Source organism: Gymnoscopelus microlampas, assembly GCF_963454915.1.
Source record: "Gymnoscopelus microlampas genome assembly, chromosome: 11".
In the NCBI taxonomy this organism is placed as follows: domain Eukaryota; kingdom Metazoa; phylum Chordata; class Actinopteri; order Myctophiformes; family Myctophidae; genus Gymnoscopelus; species Gymnoscopelus microlampas.
Window position 1 is genome coordinate 35,474,720 of NC_139948.1, and position 20,236 is coordinate 35,494,955.

General features: G+C 39.8%; 1 protein-coding gene across 1 annotated transcript; it reads right to left on the bottom strand.

Moving 5' to 3' along the window:
- Positions 1–6,393: 6,393 nt before the first annotated feature.
- Positions 6,394–8,691, bottom strand: igfals (insulin-like growth factor binding protein, acid labile subunit; the record flags this gene model as incomplete). Its single annotated transcript, XM_084070724.1, has 2 exons — positions 8,675–8,691; positions 6,394–8,135 (listed from the first exon to the last, which is right to left on the bottom strand). The coding sequence occupies exon 2, from the start codon at positions 8,128–8,130 to the stop codon at positions 6,394–6,396; it is 1,737 nt and encodes a 578-aa protein (XP_083926850.1). The 5' UTR covers positions 8,131–8,135; positions 8,675–8,691.
- Between the last annotated feature and the right edge of the window lie 11,545 nt (positions 8,692–20,236).

The window sequence follows — 20,236 nt, forward strand, 5'->3', positions numbered from 1 at the left end:
AACAGAGGACAGTTGGTTCTTGTAACGAATCTCAATGGCAGATACAGACCTAAGTTGAATCATTGTGTGAATTTGTTGCTGGCTCTCACCGTCTTTCATCAGAGTGGTCGGCTAACTTAAATCTTTTGAGCAATTCTCTCAGTAAGCTCAGCTTACATGTATATTGTTATAACATTTCTTTGTTAAGTGTTAAATTTAATCTCTACAGTGGACCAATTACATTTTCAAGTACATCGGTGCCTTTAGCGATTTTAAAATGAAATCATTTCAATTGGAATTTAGGGAATATTGCTCTGAGATGCTTCTCCACATTCTACAAAAGCAGAAATGTAACACCAGTAATTAGAATTGAAATGTCAGTGCCTTACAATATTTTTGTGGACCATGTTTTAAGGAAATTGAACTGTAAATGATGGCCTGTATTCAGGCCACTTGAGCTGAAAAGTGTATCACTGTTTGCATAGAACTGTTTTTCCAATGAGACGGTTTAGCAGAATGAAGAAAGAGACACAAAAGTCCCCTATCAGTCTGTATTTGCCATACCATTAGAGAAACCATTATGACAGCAATACCTACCATTGTTGAAACAACTCCTTCTGATCTCAATTAGTCTTTTAGTGGCACCAAAAAAAAAAGAAGTATTTGTAAACAAAAGCACCAAATAGACACTTGTAAATGAACTGTAATAGATGTATTATTATGCTCTGCATTGGAATAGTTTAATCTATTTTGCATTATTGTTAGTTGTTTTGTGTTGTCTTTTGTTTTTAATATTATGAAAATGGAGCCTGAAGATTTATGCAATCTTGTACATGTATATGAGTATGATGTATGGAGCTGTTCAAATTTAGTAAAAATGATACTAGTACAAGTGTGGTCATAAAATAATCTGAATGTGGAACCACTTGTTCCATATACCGTAGAATTTCAGTAGAAATGTTATTTTAACATTGAAGCCCTGAAATATTGAATGTATTTGTTCTAAATTAGATATTCAATGAATAGGTCACTGGAATATTATGGAGAGCAGTTAATCCAATATGATGTAGCATCTAGTTGTGAATTGCTATTCAATAAAAATAAATTTATAATAACTAAAACACATGCAAGTTTTCAAGTTTCTGTATGTGTACTGTAAGTGTAATGAGAGAAAGAGATGTGTTTTTCTCAGGCTAATGCAAAGATTGAATAGAGAGCAATGTGTTAAATCTGAAGAAACTGCATTTCACAGATGTATTTACCTTGATGTCAGTGGGTTAGATATTTATTTATAAATAAACATGTCCCTTATTTTGTTACAAGGTGTATGGATATGTAGGACACATAATTCTGATAATCCTAGAACATATCGTGGTTAAATATTGATATGTTTGTGTTATAAACACAAGACCTTAGCTGAAAGTCTCATAGAATAATAGATTTTTGTTTTCTACATTAAGAATCGTGTACTGCATAATATTTTGTAGTGTATTACTAGTTTGTTAACACTTGTTAAAATTTTACACTACAGTTATGCAATGGTTTACAGAATTCACATTATTTTTTATCATCTTGGGAATTAAACTCTTTTTCATCTGAAATGTGTGCAATACTTTTTGTCTCGTGAACACACAGTGTAGAACAGGCCTATCTTTTTATTAACTTAATTAGTTAATAAAATAAAAAATAAAAAGTCCAAAGTACCACTTAAGTCCATATGGTTCTATTTGTACACTTAGTTATGGGGGTCCTTGAAATCAAGATTTTGAGAACCACCGTTTTAGATGTTGCCTCACTCATTAGTTATAACATGCAGGACCACAATGGAAACAAGCCCTTAGGGCTTTTTGTGTTGTCCTTTTAGCATCAATGTATAATCAATCATACCACTGTTCTATTTGCAAACTGTTAAGAAAGTATTCAGACAATCCAAAAATGAGGATGGTTGAATACAGTGTCTTGGCCAGTGAAAAAGGTTGAAACGGTCAATGGCATGTTAACCACTTTCAACCATAGAGTTGCTTTCAACCTGGCATCCCTATTTTGGGCATGTCATTATATGAGAACATTTCTTGTATATCAGATATTTATGCTATATTCTTTTTAGTTAGATTTAGTCATCCAGCCCTAATTCCTACAGCATCTCCTTGACAGTAGTTTCAGCGTTCACAAAATAGCCTCTCCCCTAGTGCACACATCCTCCCTGCCACCAGGTGGCAGCCTAACCTCATCAGCTGCTCCAGTAGGTCCAAGGCGCTTGGCTAAGCTGCAGAACGTTTTTCAGTCCAAGGACCCCTTAGCTGAGAGAGCTCACAACGCCTCAGTGTGAGCTTGTAGATCTGCTAGTTCTCCTCAGAATAGGAATGCGAGGGTTCAAGTGGTTAATGTAAAAATATTCCTCTCACACAAAGATTTGGCGGCCCCCCTGTTGTAACCCTGAGGACCCCCTAGGGGTCCCGGACCCCCTGTTGAAGACCCCTGCTGTAGAACATTTTGAGGGCACCAGCAGGCACTTTTTCTGGCACAGAGCACTGTATCATCATGGACCCTGTTACAAACAAACAAAACCACTGTGTTTGTCCCCAGCGCTGTTGACAAAGGTCACTGAGTCACATAAATATACAATCAATGTTCCAAATGACTAAAGGATCCCTTATTTTATTTTGAACCAGTGAAAGCAAACGGATAAACCGATTTATTTTTTTCCTTATTTGTGTTTTTACAGATAGGCCTGACTTCTCAAATGAGTAAAAGATTTTGTAACCTCAAAGCACGGAAGAGTATTTTTCAATTTATGTCATGTCAATCAACCCCCATTTACTCATACAAAAAAGTTTGAGAACCACTGGGTTAAACAAAATATGGTATGGAATAACTGACTGAACCATGCTGAGGTAGAGGAGGAGGACACTGACCATAGATGCCACAATTCAGGGATTAGTGGAGTAGAAGTAAAAGTACCGAAAATTGGAAATACTCCAGTAAAGTAAAAATACATCAAAATGGAACTCAAGTAGTAAATGTACTTAGGTACACCACTATCAATAGGCTACTATAATGGAAACCAAGCTGTGTCCACAGGTGACTTTTTCAACAGATGCCAGGGATGCAGCCGTGTTTTTGTCCAGGACCACCACACGCTGCTGAGGATTTTGGCCAGGGCCCGATCCCAGACTCCAGGTCTGAGCAGACACACAGTGAGTAGACGCTGTGGATGTGAATAGAAGGTTCATATTGACCATTTTGAGACTGTACGCGTAGCTTTGAGAAAAGGATGAAAGTTTTCAGAAAGTCTTAAGTTGTGTTGTATGAAGCAAATGCCATCACATGAAACCAGTGTTGGCATGTCTGCTTCTTATAAACGACTTTGGGCTTCTTTTTCTGTAAAGTCGCTTGTGAATATTGATATTGGGGGGTTGTGGTTTTTGGGGCTTGTTTCCAAAATGTAATAAGGCTTGTTTCCAAAAAATATATATATATATATTTAAACCAGTGGTTCTCAAATATTTTCATATCATGGACCCCCAAATTAATGTATTTGTCCCTAACCCCCATCTGAAAATGTTTTGTGCCAGGGAGCCCCGTACCAGATTTGTGGTGATAGAATGTTTCAAAAGTATTCCAAATATTCCACATTTTATTTCAAGATGTTTTGGGAAAATGGCAGATCTACAACCTATGTACAGTATATAGGTTTAAAGTGCTCATGTGGCCAAGTCGCTTCTTTTGGGCTTGTTTTCATAGACCTGGTTGCTTATTTCTCTCAAGCTGAAGCATCAGAGTTCAGCTTATGCCTTGCACCTGAGCAGCGACTCCCTCAGAGAATCAAAAATATAAGGTCATATGATAGATGCTATACATTACCAAGTTTGTATATGTTACAGTATGATTGGAAAACCAGTCAGATAGTTAGTGCTAGTTTTCTTCGTGTTCATCCCTGGCATTCCCCGCGGCGGGGCGGGGTCCCCCCGTCAAAAAAAGAAATGACGTCTCGGAGGTACCGAGACTAGGGGAGGGGCGATGATTTACCATTCTGTCCCTATCGGGACATAACTCGGACGGCGCTGAGTCGGCTGAAGGTGACTTCCAACGCTCGGCACAGCGACTCGCTCGCCTAAGCACGCTCGGCGGCGCCTCTCGTGGCTCAAGTCCCGTGAGAACCGAGTTTCAGTCAGACTGGTTTTCCAATCATACTGTGACATATGTACTTTCAAATGGATGAAATGCTGATGTTACGCGACATGATCAGCTCCAGTATGATATTGATGTTTTGAACTTTTTTGGGTTTCATATGAAATGGGCCAAAAACAACTAAAGTTATTTCAGGTAGAAGAACATAGTCACTCAGAATGGGTTTCTCTATAATGCCCACTAGCTGTGCTGCATGGCTTGTGCAGAAGTGGACGTAATGGCACTCTGTGATCTATGGAGAAAATGAGACATGCTTCAGTCAGCTTGCCACAGCAGGTACAGTATTAGAAAATGAAGGCCTGTCCCTCGTGGCCCCTTAATGGCCTGGAAGTAAACAGGGAAATAGGGAAATAAATAGCCAACAGTATAAACGTTATTGCCAAGAAGCATAGTTGCAACAGAGAAATAATATACCAAACACAATTTACACACACACACACACACACACACACACACACACACACACACACACACACGTTCAGTGTTCACCAGCTTCTGTTGGTATTCACTCTCGTTTTGAGCGACCTGGTGTGTGACTGGCACCTGAGCATGGGTCCTGCCTATATATACATCAAGTGATAATGCCTGTGTTTGTTTCTAACTGGTTTTAAAAGTAATTGAATTGCTGTAACTTTACAATTGTTAAGCACTGTTAGTCCCAGTATGTATAGTATAAACATACTGGGACTAACATATATATAAACATAATACTTACAGGGGAACACTTTGTCCAAGGATTCAGATCCATAAGGATTCATGTCCATATCATCAGTAGCATAATGTTTGTGGAGAGTGGAAGCTTGTAACAAGCTTCCACGCTTGTAACACCTGCAGAATTCCCAGTGGCATCCTCTGTTACCGTTGTAACGGAAAGTAGCATGTCATGTTTTGAAAGTGAATATCGATTCGGGCCTTGATGGCGCACTAGGTACAGTTTGTGAGATGGATTGGTGTTTGTGCTAACCAAATGGACAATGAAATGCTACTTTGCTTAAAACTAGTAGGGGCTACATGTTGTGAGCAGGAATTGTTTAAAAAGGAATTTCAACAAGCATAGGAGCTCCTCTTGACTCCGGAGTCCACTGGTGACTCAGGAGTCCTGAGTCACCAGTGGAAAAACAAATTGGGGGCTGCTATTGTTGGTTAATCCATGCATGTACGGGGATGATGTTACTGAAAAGAAGACTAAAAGCCCCGATATCTGTACCCAACCAGATTTAAGTAGTTTGAGCCCACTGACTGCCTGCCCACACCCTCACTAGTACAACTAGTGAGGGTGTGGGCCCTAAAGATGAACACATATACAAAATATTGTACAGGAAAATAATATAAAGTACCATAATAATAATAAAGATACTAAGTGCCTTTAGGCCTAAGGGTGGCGCTAGCGGAAATCCCATAGTGTTACCAAAATCATGAGGGTTCATCATCCAGGGGAGAATGAATGTGCTTAGCAAGATTCATGGCAATCAAGCCAGCAGTTTGGAGTATAGACTTAAAGCCATTCTACTAGCAGGGCCAAAATAGTCATTTTTTTCCTTAGAGACAGTCCTTGAGCACATACTACAGGTAATGATCTAAAAAATAATGTTTATTATTGTACAGTAGCTCTCCACATTTGACTTGAAATTAGGCCATTCTTCATGTGGTCCCAGTATCATGATTTAAAACAGTGTTGAATACACACAATGGCTTAAAACTTACACTGAAGTTATTGTTTCTATAATGTGTTTAATTTTCACATAAATGTACAGTTTGCAAAGGAGTCCCAAAACATAGGCGTACAGTACACTGAAGCTGCATACAGTTGTATTATGAGTATGATATCAAGTTAATTGACTTTTTCTTGCATATTATGGTTCATTGTAAAATCAAGAATTACAGCATAAACTACTACACTTTTTAATATGACTTGAACACAGGCTACAATCAAAGAAAATGCAGTGTTTATAGACCCCCCAAAAGTGGAATTGTCTGTCAACAATTAGATTGTATTTTATTATTTGTAAGGCCCATCATATGAAATTTAGACCCAGAATCATATTGCATACCTTGTAATTGTAAACCTTGTGACTGAGTAAATCAAAACCCACACTCAATGTCTAATCAGTACATAAATGTCATAGTTCCAAACTAGAGTTCAGGAATTGAATTTAACCACTTTAAACCTGGCATCCCTATTTTGCACATGCCATTATAGGCAAGAAATAAACAAAAGAAATATCAAGAACACAGGAACTGTTCGTTGGCAGCATCCCGTAGGTCAAGGCCATCGAGGCTTGGTGGGCTGGCACATGTAATGTTATTGTAGATGGTGACCGTCGTGTCGGGCTCTTCACCCTCTGCATGAGTTTCCACTTGCCGGGGTATAACCAATGGTTTTCTCAAGCTGTAAAGTCTGAGTGGAAGAGCACTGCAATCACATTGCCACTGATTCCCTGTCAGCAAAAGTTTTTCCAGAGTTTCTGAGAAATCAGGGACTATGCTAGTCAAACCATTGTTTCTTAGGTCAAGATAGCGCAGCTTAGGCAGTAGCTGTTTTGTGCCGTTTGGCAAGAATTGTTGGAAAAGATTGCCAGACAGTAGCAAATATTCCAGATTCTTAAGACCATAGAATGTGTGGGACGGAATAGTCTCCAACTTGTTGAAACTCATGTCTAGCCCCAGCAGGCCTGCCAGGTCAACAAAGCTCTGGCGTTCCACCATCGAGATGTTGTTGTGTTGCAGGAAAAGCCGTCGCAGTCCAGAGAGTCCAGTGAAAGCTTGAGCTGTGACCTTGGTTAAACAGCCTCTATCCAGGTGAAGACTGTGCAGCTTTGACAGGCCTCTGAACACTTGGTCTGGCAGGCTGTGGAAACAGCTTCCAGACAGGTTGATGACGGCTACGTGAGAAAGGCCAGTGAAGCTGCCTACTTGTGCCTCCTGCACCTGGTTGTGCTCTAACTCTAGATGGCCCAGATGGCCCAGCCCCTCAAAGATCCTCTCCCCCAGAGAACGGATCCTGTTGTAACTCAGTCGTAACTCTTCCAAGTACTGCAGATCCCGAAAGGTCCTGGGCCTGATCCCGGTGATGGAATTGTTGGAGAGACGCAGCACGTGAAGCCTGTCGAGCCCCAGGAACGTCTCGTCATGGAGGGAACTTAGCCGGTTGTTTGTGAGGTCCAGCCATCGTAGGGACTTCATGCCTGCGAAGGCTCTGGGCACCACCGTCATAATCTGGTTCTGGGCCAGGTAAAGCTTCTGCAGCTTTTGGAGTTTCGCAAAGACGTTCGCTTTGATCACCTTGATGTAATTTCCGGTCAGATCCAACTCCTTCAGCTCAATTAGACTTTGGAAGAGCTGTGGCTGCAAATATGCTAGTCTGTTCCCTGCCAGAACCAGCTCCCTCAGGCCGATCAGGTCGTGGAACGCATTCTCAGGCAAAACCGTGAGTGAGTTCCATCCCAGGTTGAGAAGCCACATGTGTGAGAGGCCTGAAAACAGCCTCTCTTCAATGCGAGAGAGCTGGTTGTTATGGAGACTGAGAGAGGCGAGGTTGGGCGTGTTCTGGAAGATTGTCCCCGGTAGCGATCGCATGCGATTTCGCTCAAGGTGAATGTGAGCGAGCGACCTGAGCGCTCTGAACACCTGAGGGTCGAGTGTCACCAGCTGGCCACTCTGTAGGTTCAAAAAGTCCAGGTTGGTGAGATCCTTAAAAGAGCCAGCTGGGAGCGAGGTGAACAAGTTGCCATCGAGCCAGAGGGAATGCGTGGCGAGCGGAATGTCAGAGGGGACTTGTGTGAAGTTACGTGCACTACAGTACACGTTGAGCTCTAAGCTGTAGTCATCGTGGAGACACGCACATCCACGGGAACATGGAATGGTCTCCTCAGTCACCTTCTCCCCCGCCGTGTCAGGGTCTGGCAACACCAGCGATGTTCCCAGCACCCACACCACCACCAGCAGCACGAGGGCTTGCATACCAGCTGTGGACATATCAGTGTGTGCTGTATTAAACCTCAGAAACATACATATACACATGGTCAGATTAGGTGGGAAAAAAGATCAGATATATATTGTTGCTGTCGGGCAGAAATATTGTATCTCCATATCTTTTCTTTTTTTTATATAATTGAATTCCCCATTTTATACTTAACAAAAAGTTACACAAATCACCACCTATCTACAAGCTTGTGGTGAGCTTGTAGCCTACAAAAAATATATTTTTCACCTATAATGACTTGCCCAAAATATGTCCAGGTTGAATGTGGTTAAGTCTGTCAGTGGGTTTTATAAAGTTTAAAACAAATGAAAAGTACAGTATTAACAACAGCTTGTGACTAATAACTACATTTTATCCAGTTGGAACACAGGTTATTTTTTCTCCAATTTCCTGAAAAGTAACAGTTTTGGACATGGTTTCCGCCCGACAGCAACGTTATGTAATCGGATCACTTTAGTTGTGTACCGCTCTAAATGTTAATTATGTTGCAGACGGTGCCTAAATTATGTTGTGTGCTCTCACCTTCAGGCTCAGTGATCTTGATTCGAGGTTGCAGGCAGTGAAATACTGACTCACTAACCTCTGTGCAATTGTTTGTATGCAGAACAGTGACTCTGGCAAACCCTAAACCACTTTTCCACCCACTTTATTTGTACAGTTAACCCATTAACATCCACATGTTTGTTGTTTGTTGTTTGCTAAACTTCATGGAATATAAGCTATATTCTCTTAACTCGTGAAGACCTGAGGACAATTCTACAAATGGCTTCTAAATTAGTAGTTCTCACACTTTTTTCAAAAATGTTCAAAAATAGCAGATGTACAAGCAGTGACGCGCTGTGAGCTTATATATCTGCTATTTTTTAATGGCCAATGCAAAAATTGAAAATTTCACAGATGCTTTCCCGGTTTTAATAGCTTAAGCACATTAATAAAAGAAGTAAGACTTTATTTAACCCAGTGAATAACTGTCTAAAGTAGTAGTAGTAATCAAGCATTGTAAAAAAAAAAAACGAGAGAGAAGTCCATTGTTTTAAGTTTAAATTGTCCATAACCTAGTTATCAGGATGATGTGTTTGGCCTAAAATAATTCAAGTAAAACACAGCCTTTACAAGTTTTCCCTTAGCTTACCTGGTTAAGCTGGAGGATTGCCGTAGATGTTTGAGCTTGTATTGTTCTTAATATAGTCTCTACACATTCTGCACTATACAAGGCAAAATTTGAACATGTTAGCAAATGGCCTTTGCTGTTTACCAAAGCAAGGGTCCTGCCACAGAGTGCAGTTACTGTAGATTTTCACTGATACACAGTGACAAATAGATAAGATGAACTCATTGCTCTAGACCTGGGACTAAAATCACATCTCTTCTCATCTGGTTTACAAACGACTCATAGGAAGGGGGTGATATGTAAGAGAGAAGGACATTACACTAACTGACTGTAAACATATGCCTTTGTTGCTGGGGGAAATATAGAGGAAATCGCCTTTTCATTTGCCATCTTGTATCTCCTGTGTTATCAGAACGAACAAATTCATTAATTAATGAATTAATAGAATACTCACTTCCTTTGGGCAAAGCAGTTAGAGAGTTCATGTTGACCTTAGTAGTAAGGGCATTAACATTGGGGGGGAATATTTGGTTTATTTACCTTACCCTGCAGGATAGGGTTAGTTCCAGAGGTCCATTTCCGAATCACGTCATTCACGACACAGTTTTAAATGACTAACTTTCTGTTTACTTTAATTATTGATATCTGGGTACTTTTGGGTAACCATGGTTCATGCTCTGAAGGATTGGCTTTCAACCCTGTTAGAGCGAAGTTGCCCGAACTATCAAAACCATCATCATTACTTGGGAAATGCCTTCACATATTTCAAAGAAATTGATATTGGGCATGAACTTAAACATGCCGTGCATGCGTGATAGATATGGAGAGAGGAGGAGAGAAAAAAACGCTGACTCTGCAAAATGAAAGGGCCATAAAGGAGGGGAGAGGAATTTGGAGAAATAAATAAGCATGATGACACTGAAATTGGAACTCCCTGAAGTTCCCTGTTGCTTAATCATGATAACCCACTGAAAGGTTTTAGTCAGCAAGCATAACTTTTGTGGTTAAAATTGTGGGGCAATCATTTTGCTAATTGGTGGCAGCCATGGTATAAACACAACAATACACTGAACACCATAATATCCACAGTATCATGATCATACCAACAAACAGCCGTAGTCATGTTATAGTCATGATATACAGTATATCACTATGTACCTAAATGCTAGGTTCATTGTTTACCTGGTATCCTAGTTTCTGTGAGGCACGACGGTGTTCTCTCTGCACTCTACTTGTGTACCCTGTTGTTTGCTGACTAGGGTGCATCCTTATTCTGCTTACTCTGATCTCGCACTTGTATGCTCTGGATGCGAGCGTCTGCTAAATACAGTACCGACATTGTAACTGTAAATTGCACTTAGCTCTGACTGAAAGTGTTGTTCATAGGCTCTATTCACAGCAGCCATATTATGAAGACATTCACAGGTGTTATCAATGATACTAATGAAGGCTCTGTTCCATTCTGGTCAAAAAGAGTCAGGGTGCTGATATTGTGCATATCTACAGTTGGGGTCCAGGGACCCTCATGGGCTTCCAAATGGCCCCTTGCAGTTACGGGTCCATTTGGTTCCATATTTGTACACTCTCAGAGTTATGGGGGCCGTGGAAACCACTGTGCTAGACTAAATGGAACAGAGCCTTCATTAGTATCATTGGTAACACCTGTGAAGGAAGTGGTAATATGGCTGCTGTGAATAGAGCCTATTACACACCAGACCTAAGTGTACACAGTGGAAAAGTTATTCAAGTTTTCTTCTCCTACCAGTAGAGAGCACTGCTGATCCTCTGTGATGATCAGAACAAATTCATGAACCTGAAATGTCTGTATAAGAAACACATTAAAAGTCATTATTTAAATTGAAGACACGTCTGACCACTTTCACCTCCAGTCAGTTTACTTTAGTTGTGTTACTTTAGTAAACGCAGTTTAAAGAAATGTGTATGTCCTGAAAGAGGGTGGGGGGCTTTATTGGGTAATGTGGGTATACAATTACAGTTTGATGTCAAATTATTTCTTGATAGCAAGTAAACAAGTAATCCTACAAACAGCCGAATAAAACACAGATCTGTTTTGTTGCTGTTTCCTGTAGCAAAACAGACATACTGCAACAGTGGGTTGATTGCTCTTCCCAGACAAACACATCTAATTGTTTAATTCTCCTGCAAAGTCTCCCAGGTTTGTCAGTTGCTGTGGGTTTACTGCGAGCGCAGGGAGAGTGGCCTGCTACAGGCTGGAAGTGTCCACTGGGCTCTGCCTGGCAGGGCAAGTTTAGTGCTTCCTCAGCAGCAGTGAACAGGCCTGAAAATGCAAATTGTCAATCTAAACTGTGTGTGTGTGTGTGTGTGTGTGTGTGTGTGTGTGTGTGTGTGTGTGTGTGTGTGTGTGTGTGTGTGTGTGTGTGTGTGTGTGTGTGTGTGTGTGTGTGTGTGTGTGTGTGTGTGTGTGCACGTGCAAAGGGGGCTTTACTCTGCAAAGCCCCCTGGTAATAATGTTTCATTGTTTACTAATGACCCTTTTAGGATTCCATTTATAGTTTTAACTTTAAGCCAAAAATTACACAGGATTGTGCTAAAAATGTATTTCCTTTTTTATTTATCTGCCTTATACACCATTTTAGGTAAAAGTGTAGATTATATCCGCTGGCTCATTGTTTGCATCTGTTTTCTGCAGTTTTTATGTAGGGCAAAGAAAGCAACACTAAAGGCAAAACTATATTGAATCAATTATTCTGTGGGTATAAAAGTGTGCTGTAAACCTGAGAGAATGGATTGGACAGTTCAAATATTAATCACATTTACTGTAATTACTCTGCCACAATCTCACCAGAATAGAATTCATGGTCTCTCATAATCCTTTATATCATTTTGGTGTTGTCATGTCCTATTGTTTTTATGCTGCCTATGACCTACCTACACTATGGATACATTATGTCATGATATATAGCTCACACAATAATAGGGACTCAACGTGTTGCATTGCGACGCATTGTGAGCTAGATCGGCTGTTTTTGCCGAAGAGATTTTGTGTGTGTGTGTGTGGGGGGGGGGGGGAGTACAGAGCCGACCCTGGTCATCTAAGTATTTGTTTACTAAAGAGGGTTGAAGTGGTTCAAGTTTGTTAACTGTTGAACCTCCCATAGGCCTATAATTCTTCGGGAAAATCAAGTCTTTCACGTTGATAGAATGTTTGTGCTGCATGCAATCAGAAGAAAGCAGCACAAACTGCCTCCTCAGTGTAAATGGAGAATGCTGTATCCATGCAATGCAGTTTGAGCCTCAGAACTCTGTCTGACCAAAATAATGTCTTCTTTGGCTCCCCAATCAAAGCTCCTGAGTGGGAGCTAGCATATAGGCTGGCAACCAACATTTCCTCCAGCTCAAGAGCTTTGTTGTTGTAAACATGAATCATTTTTTTAAACCAAAAATTGTTAGAGGGGACAAACAGCTTCAAAAGCACCCCTCTCTGCTTTTCTTAAAGCAACTTCTCTAATAAACGCTAAATCGCTCCTCTCTCTCATACTCTTGGAGACACACAGAAACACTCGGTCAGCACTTAGAGATGGATGAATTATTAAGCGGTCCAAAAGTGGGTTTTGTTGCAGAATGACTCACAGAGCTGATAGCAGGTTGGGGACTGCTGTATCTGTGCCATTCAAACAACCTCAAATGCTAGCCTCTGTTTTTCCCTTTGGAGATAAGTAGGCCATGCCATTATCCGCATGGTAATCCCAACACTTTTGGGTCTCTCAAAGAAACTCCAGTGAGTCCGTCATGGCTTACTATAACAGTCTGCCGACATTGACAGTGTGTGAAGCAGATGTCTTTTGGTGGTTCACAGTCAAATTATCAGCGTTAATTTAACTCTGGTAGTGTACAAATGATACATGGGTACATTTATACACTCCCGGAGTTACAAATATATATGAACACAGAGGATTTTGCTGTGTATCCTTTCTCTCACAAGTATACCAAGCTCATGCAATAAGAAGGGATGACTTGAATTTACTGACCCTTATGTAATTAATACATTTTCCGCTTTGACATTTTGAGAATTGGTTCCCAATGTTATTGTCACTGAGCACATTAAGATTAGTTTCTGGGTGACATCACAAATTAGAGTGTGTGAGGTGAGATGGTTTAAGGGAGTTGTTTACGTTGCCAAATACTGTACTGATTGAACCGAACTGTCAAATCAAGATGAATGTGTTCTGCTATGGTGTTGGATTGACAGAATATCATCGCTGTCAGACAGAAACCTTGAGTTTGAATTATTCCATATTTAAACTTTATGTTTTTTCGTCACTTAATGCCCTACGTCATACAAGAGTGTCAAGCTAAACTAGTGAAAATAGCCAATCTTTTGTATCTGCTATTTTCACTATTTCTGAATATTTTCGTTCCATTTCCTTGGAAATATGACGTTTCCACCCGACAGCGATGATATACTGTAGGTGCTTTATCCTAAGAAATCTGCTCTAGTCATTGACTGATTACATGACTTTGGCACTGAATCCAGACTCCCTATAGGCTTATGAGAAGGCAGGAAAACAAATGTTAGTGTCTCGCCGCTCATGGAATCAATGTAGAACAATGAAACAAGACAGAGACCGCTCAGCCGACGACAAGGGTCCTGGCAATTGAAGAATCAATATGCTACACATCATTGCACACGTTTTTCAGTTTGTGCAGAATATTGAAGCAGCTGTCTTGTATTATATGGGCCACATTACAACTCTGGCTACAGCAAAACGTTGGATGACTTTTATATGAGTAAAATGGACAAGTCAATACTAACTTAAGTGTAAGGGTTCCAGGAGCCTCCTAAGGCCATTAATGTAAGTGTGTTCTACTAACCACTGCAGAAATGGTTTAAGTCAAATCTTTTCTATTGTTATTTGGGGGCCTATTATTAATCTCACAACTCAACTTGGCATCACAACAATAGAGTTACTGTAGCTATTTAAACTGTTATTACATAGTTGGATCTGCTCTTTGTTACATCTGCGAGCTGCAAGTCTCCAGTAGGCCTACCTGCGACATATTTCACAGTCTGACCCCATTTCTCAATCGACAGCTCTGCCGCCATTTGGACACCCCATGGTACTGTCTGACCTGCCAGCAGTTTTATCAGGTCAATTTATGTTCACATTCATACTCTTGTCACTGTAACAATTCCCAGCCAGAAGCCTCCAAGGGCCTGGCTGTTAGAAACCTGGCCCATTGTGGCAGTGGAGAGATGGACAGACAGCCTAATTGGAAGCTTAATCACGTCTGGTTGATGGTGGAATCCAAAGGCCCAGAGGATGTAAGACTTTCAAAATAAAATGGACAGACTGATGGCCTAGATTGGGGGTTCCAAGACCTAAAAGAGAAATTTGGTGTCTTCCCAGGACCCAAACTTATAGTATAAAATTACATTATGAACTAGAAAATGTGCTCCTCGGAGCACAAGTCTCCGCCAGCAGACCCACATTGGTGAGGATTTTTGGTAAGGAATTTATTCCAAGATTGGAACTTTTTCTGCTAATGTCTCCTGACTAAATGTTAGCTTGGCTGATGGCACTGATGTCACTTGGAAACATGCAATGCAATGTTTCCAAGTGACTCACCTATTTATACGTATGTATTTCGTCATGCGTCTCGCTAGCCAATCAAAGCACACCCTTTCAACATATTGTCACGTGTCACGTGAAGCTTGACCAATGTTAGCTTGGTGGAACCAAAGGAAATCAAACGAAAACATACTCTCCACCATGCCTTCGGCCTGGCGGAGACAATTAGGGTCAGTGACAAAATGGGGTTGGCATGATGACAAAGAAAATCAATACATTAAAATCTTAATTTAAAGGCATGTATCAGGTTTAATGTCATTTGAAAAAACATTTGCCCCATTTTTGCTATGGAAATTACAGAATGTGCCTGAAAATGTCAAATGGTGTAACCTCATACAAATGAGAAATAGTGAATATTATATCCAATTGAAAAGAATGAAAGTGTTGACTGTAGAAACCAAATATGTTTGCATACTGCTACAAAGTAGCTTCACCCACTAGCATGATAAATGACAGGAAAACTGTAGGCAAAGCATTTCAGCAACACTCGGTGTACTGTAGACAAACAGCTTTATTTAGAAACCTTTATGTTCTAAATAAAGTTGTTTTTCTGCAGTACTGCATTAGTATCCTCCTGCATACTCTCTGCTATATAGCTATTGTATTGGTCATGCTTGTTTAGTTAGTCTAGTTTAGTTTAGTTTGCACATACAACCAAAACAATTTATGCACAACAGAAGAGGTAGGAATACACCCATAAGGATGGAAAATGAGTAGAACAAGTTAAAGAACAAAAAGTGCAAAAACAAAAAACCTTGGGGATATCGGGTCATTTGGAGGTTCTGGAGGAGCAGGCTACTTCCAAACTGAAGATAAACTCTAAATGAATTGCCATGGAGACTCGACCTGCTCTCCTTTCGCAGTGCTGAGGTCAACATTCTGACACAGCATAGCTAGCCAGCGGTGAGGGCTGAAGGCGCGAGGTGCTGAGCACACCATTACACAGCATCAATCTAATAACATTATTGATTGATTGTATACTTTATTAACATGCCTATTAACAGTGCAGTTAATACAAGTCAAAGGGTATACTAAAAGGATAACACAATAAGCCCCAGGTTTCTTTTCTATTGTGGTCATTTGTACTCAATTCATCAGTAATACATAATAATACAGACACTACAATACAAATATACTACAAAATATATTTGAATTAATGAAATCATCTCCACTTAATTACCCCATTGTGAGTTCTCACAATGGGGAAGCTGCACGAAAAAAAAAGAAATGACACAGTCATTTATATCAGCTCGCAGTAAGCTAACCCCCTTGAAAAGTACTGTCAACTGATGACTCTTACTAAACATTACCAAAAATATATATATTAAACTTGTTTTTGGGTGATGAAACAGACACATTGATCCTCATGATAGTGTTCCCAAGCTGGTTCGGGTTCTGTTAATCAAGTTTTTGACGTTGAAAAATCAACATTAACGTTTTTTAGCCCTTATTTCTTGTAATTCACAGTATATGCAATATCTGCCCTCAATATGACAAAAAGTCATATTATCTGGCATTGAAATCTAATCAGCTAATCAGGCTAAGCAGATTAGCTATGATGACGTCATGCCGTGCCTGTGGTGTTTTTTATTAGATATTATATTTATTTATGCATGAAAGAGCATGACATTTCTTCCTATCTGAGCCTCTTTGTCTACTATGTGAGACTCACTGTGGAGCCCTCTGTTCCCAATCTGTCTCTTTCACATCCTCTCAGATTGTGGTCCAACTAAGCTGCTTTTCTTGCAGTTTGGGCGGTGTGACTCTGCACTGGCCCAGAGATGACATGAATTGTGGACACTAACACGTTCTTCTTGCCTTGTGGGTGTCAGTGCATCTGTCCATAACACAAAGTCAACACGCATGACCATTTAATGGTGTTAGTTTTTCCAGTGTAACCACTTACGCCCTATACGTACTTCACCATCTCATCCAGTCATTTCCAATGTCACCATCAATCTAAACCGTAGGTTAATGTCAAGCTGTTGGGGGGGGGGGGGCAATTATTGAACATACTTGTATGAGAGGAAAGACCAGGGGTCGCTAAAATCAGTAGGGGAGCATGAAGGTGCGCAGGAGGTGCACAGCAAATTCCATTGAAATCCAGCTTGTAGATTTCAAGATGTCTATGGGCCTAATCTTAGGCCCATAGACAATACCACTGAGAGTATGTTTCTCACTGAAAATACCGTTACTGCTGCTCTGCCTCTCCAGATGATTGAAGGCGTTGTTTTCCTCCCTCTCAAGTTACTTGACAGGCAATTAATCTGTTCATCTCTCCCATGTCCTCAGCAATCACTTTAAGTACCTTGGTTGTGCCTACTTCGTCCACACGTACACGGGTATTTTCATAAACGTAGCTTTTTATATGCGTTTTGGGGGGTTCGTCCACACGCAATGATGTATATAATACATAAAGTGATCAATGTTCAAAGAGTAGCATGTCACATAATTGTCTTTGCAAATGTCACAATTACAGATGACCTCACACATACTCCCTATAAGCCCCAGCCATCTAATATACTTCTCATTCTATTACTTTGCATAATACTCAAAAACAAGAGTGAAGTGAACTCATTTCACACATAAATGTACAACCCTGAACTAAAATTGACCACCACATCTTTACTGTACATGTTCACTACAGGAATAAAGATATATGTATAATGCAGTATGTCTGTGCATAATACATAATGTTTCCATTAAGGTCATTACTTGCAGTAGGATTGAACATGAGGTGGTATGTTTAGTTTTCAGTTCCCAGTTCAGTTACTCGTCTCTATTCATTAACAAATTCCTGTCTAAACATAATGTATAACCCATTGTTTGTTAAAGGCAAATCTCCATTGTACAGCTTTTTTGTGTTTGATTTCCTTTAGCCTATGAGCAGGTCACAGCTTTAGATTTTCACACGTCAGAACATATCCTTCTGTTCTATATGCCTGAATTAGGTTATTATGCTGATAGAATTTCCAGAGGGGACCACCTCAGTGTTAGGAAACATCATTCACTAATTAAAATGGTGTCTCTTGGCATTTTGAAGAAAAATGACAATACTCCTAGAGGCTATTTTTAAACTCAAATTCTAATGGAATGGCATGATTGTAAACAGGACTCATTTGTGGTAACAGGTCATCGCTGTCTGGTGGAATCCTTGTATGTCCAAAACTGTTACACTTAACCACTTTCACTTGACCAAATAGAAACATCTATTAGATCTATAAGCTCACAACATGTCACGATGCAACATGCTGTGAACTTGTAGATTGGCTATTTTTGCTACTTTTGTGTGATACTGTCAACGTTAAAACATTGAAATATGAGATACAAGTTTTCAGCATGCGTAGCAACGAGGTGCAAAATGGTCTGATTTCTTGGAAAGGGTATAGCAAGTGAAAAATAAGTCATTTCAATGTACGTACAAGGAGGATTCACACTTCTGGTGGTACATCTGTGCAACTTGTTGTGATTGTTTTAGGCCTACTGAAGAAGCCTTATTTAGATTATTTAGATGGAGTCCTAAACAGTTAGTAGACCCATATCAAACTTGTCCAGCAAGATACTTGGAAAAGTTGTTTTGAACCAAATAAACAACTTTCTAAATTAGATCAATCCTCTTGAGATAATTTCAGCTGAGTGGGTAGAAAGGAGCTGTCTGGTAATCAGAAGCGCCCCCACCAACACCACCACCACCACCGACAACTACTCCCTGGGGTCCGTATTAAAGGCTCTTCCCCACTGCTCCTAGTAGTTAGGATGGGTTAAATGCAGACGATACATTTCACATACTGTATGTGCGAATGTACAGTGACAAATACCCCCAAAACAACTACTGTACAGGGGGCTGAATGATATTATTGTTATATTATTATAAAACTCTCAACCGGTGATGGCCGACCTACATAACAGACTCAATTGAGTTTTACGCTCTTTCAGGCTTGCTAGACATACATAACCCTGCCCAAAAGAAATGTGTGTGTGTGTGTGTGTGTGTGTGTGTGTGTGTGTGTGTGTGTGTGTGTGTGTGTGTGTGTGTATGTATGTATGTATGTATGTATGTATGTATGTATGTATATGTATATATATATATATATATATATATATATATATATATATATATATATATATACATACATACAGTATATATATATATCTTCAATTATACTCCCAAATGATTGAACAGGATTTGTTGACACCTTTAAACGACACTTAGAAACATATCTTAGTAACTTAGCAACATTTATCACCCTTTTAAGGTATTACATTTTCCATGTAACTTTCTTATTGATTATGTGCTTTTACTTAAGACTTTTGACTGTGTTTACTTTAAGTTGTTTTCTTTTTCAAAACAAAGCACTTTATCTCTCTTGCTTGCTTGCTTCCTTTTAATCTATTTTCCTGTTTTCTGTTTTTCTTGCCTCTTTAATGTAAAGCACCATTGAGCTGCATGTTTTGTATGAGAGGTGCTATACAGATCAAGTTGTTTATTATTATTATTATTATTTTGTATTAGGACACAAAATAATTATCTATGAACAACACTCAACTATAACCTCAAAACATGCCACCGAGACAGACATCTATCATCTGAATTAATAATTTAACATCACCATTTATAGTGGTGAAAAAGAAACTCACAGTATTGAGGTTATTAATAGCCTCGGAAACCCATGTTTTTTTTTTTTGTTTCAAAAGAAAAAGCATGGGTTAGGTTATTAACAACCCCCACGTCTCAAGAACACATTAGCTAGGGAGCGGTTCTGTTCTTGATGCTGATGAATGCTGAAAAGAACAAGCTTAATAGAAAGTTCAGCTCAATTTCACATTTCACAGGCACAGTAGATTAGGTTATGGCAATTAAGATGTGTTGTAACATGAGGAGAGTGGGCTCTTTCTTCACCTTATGACATATAAACTGATATGGGCTGCGGAATGATCAGTGTGGACTGGCACATTAACTCCTTACTGGGAGACACAGTGTTCATACTAGAAAATTAGCTCCTGAACAATGTGAACAATGTCTACAGACAAATACTGGGGCTGCTCAAGATAGCTTATACCAGTCGTTCTTTTTGGGGGGGGGGTCCCCAGATGACAGTGAAGTGACAATTTCAGGACTTTTATGACCTTTAATACAAAAAAAGGAAAAGAAATGAAAAAAGACCATTACTGCATCAAAAGTAGGCCTAATCAACAAACTATATAATAACTGGTCAAACATTGGCCAAATTGTCAAATAATATAAGAAAGAGGCAAATATTGTGAAAATAGCCGATCGGCTATTTTCACAATATTTATCTAGAGTCAAACAAAATGTAATGTCCATTTGGTTCCTAACTATGAATCATAGCTGGGGGCCCC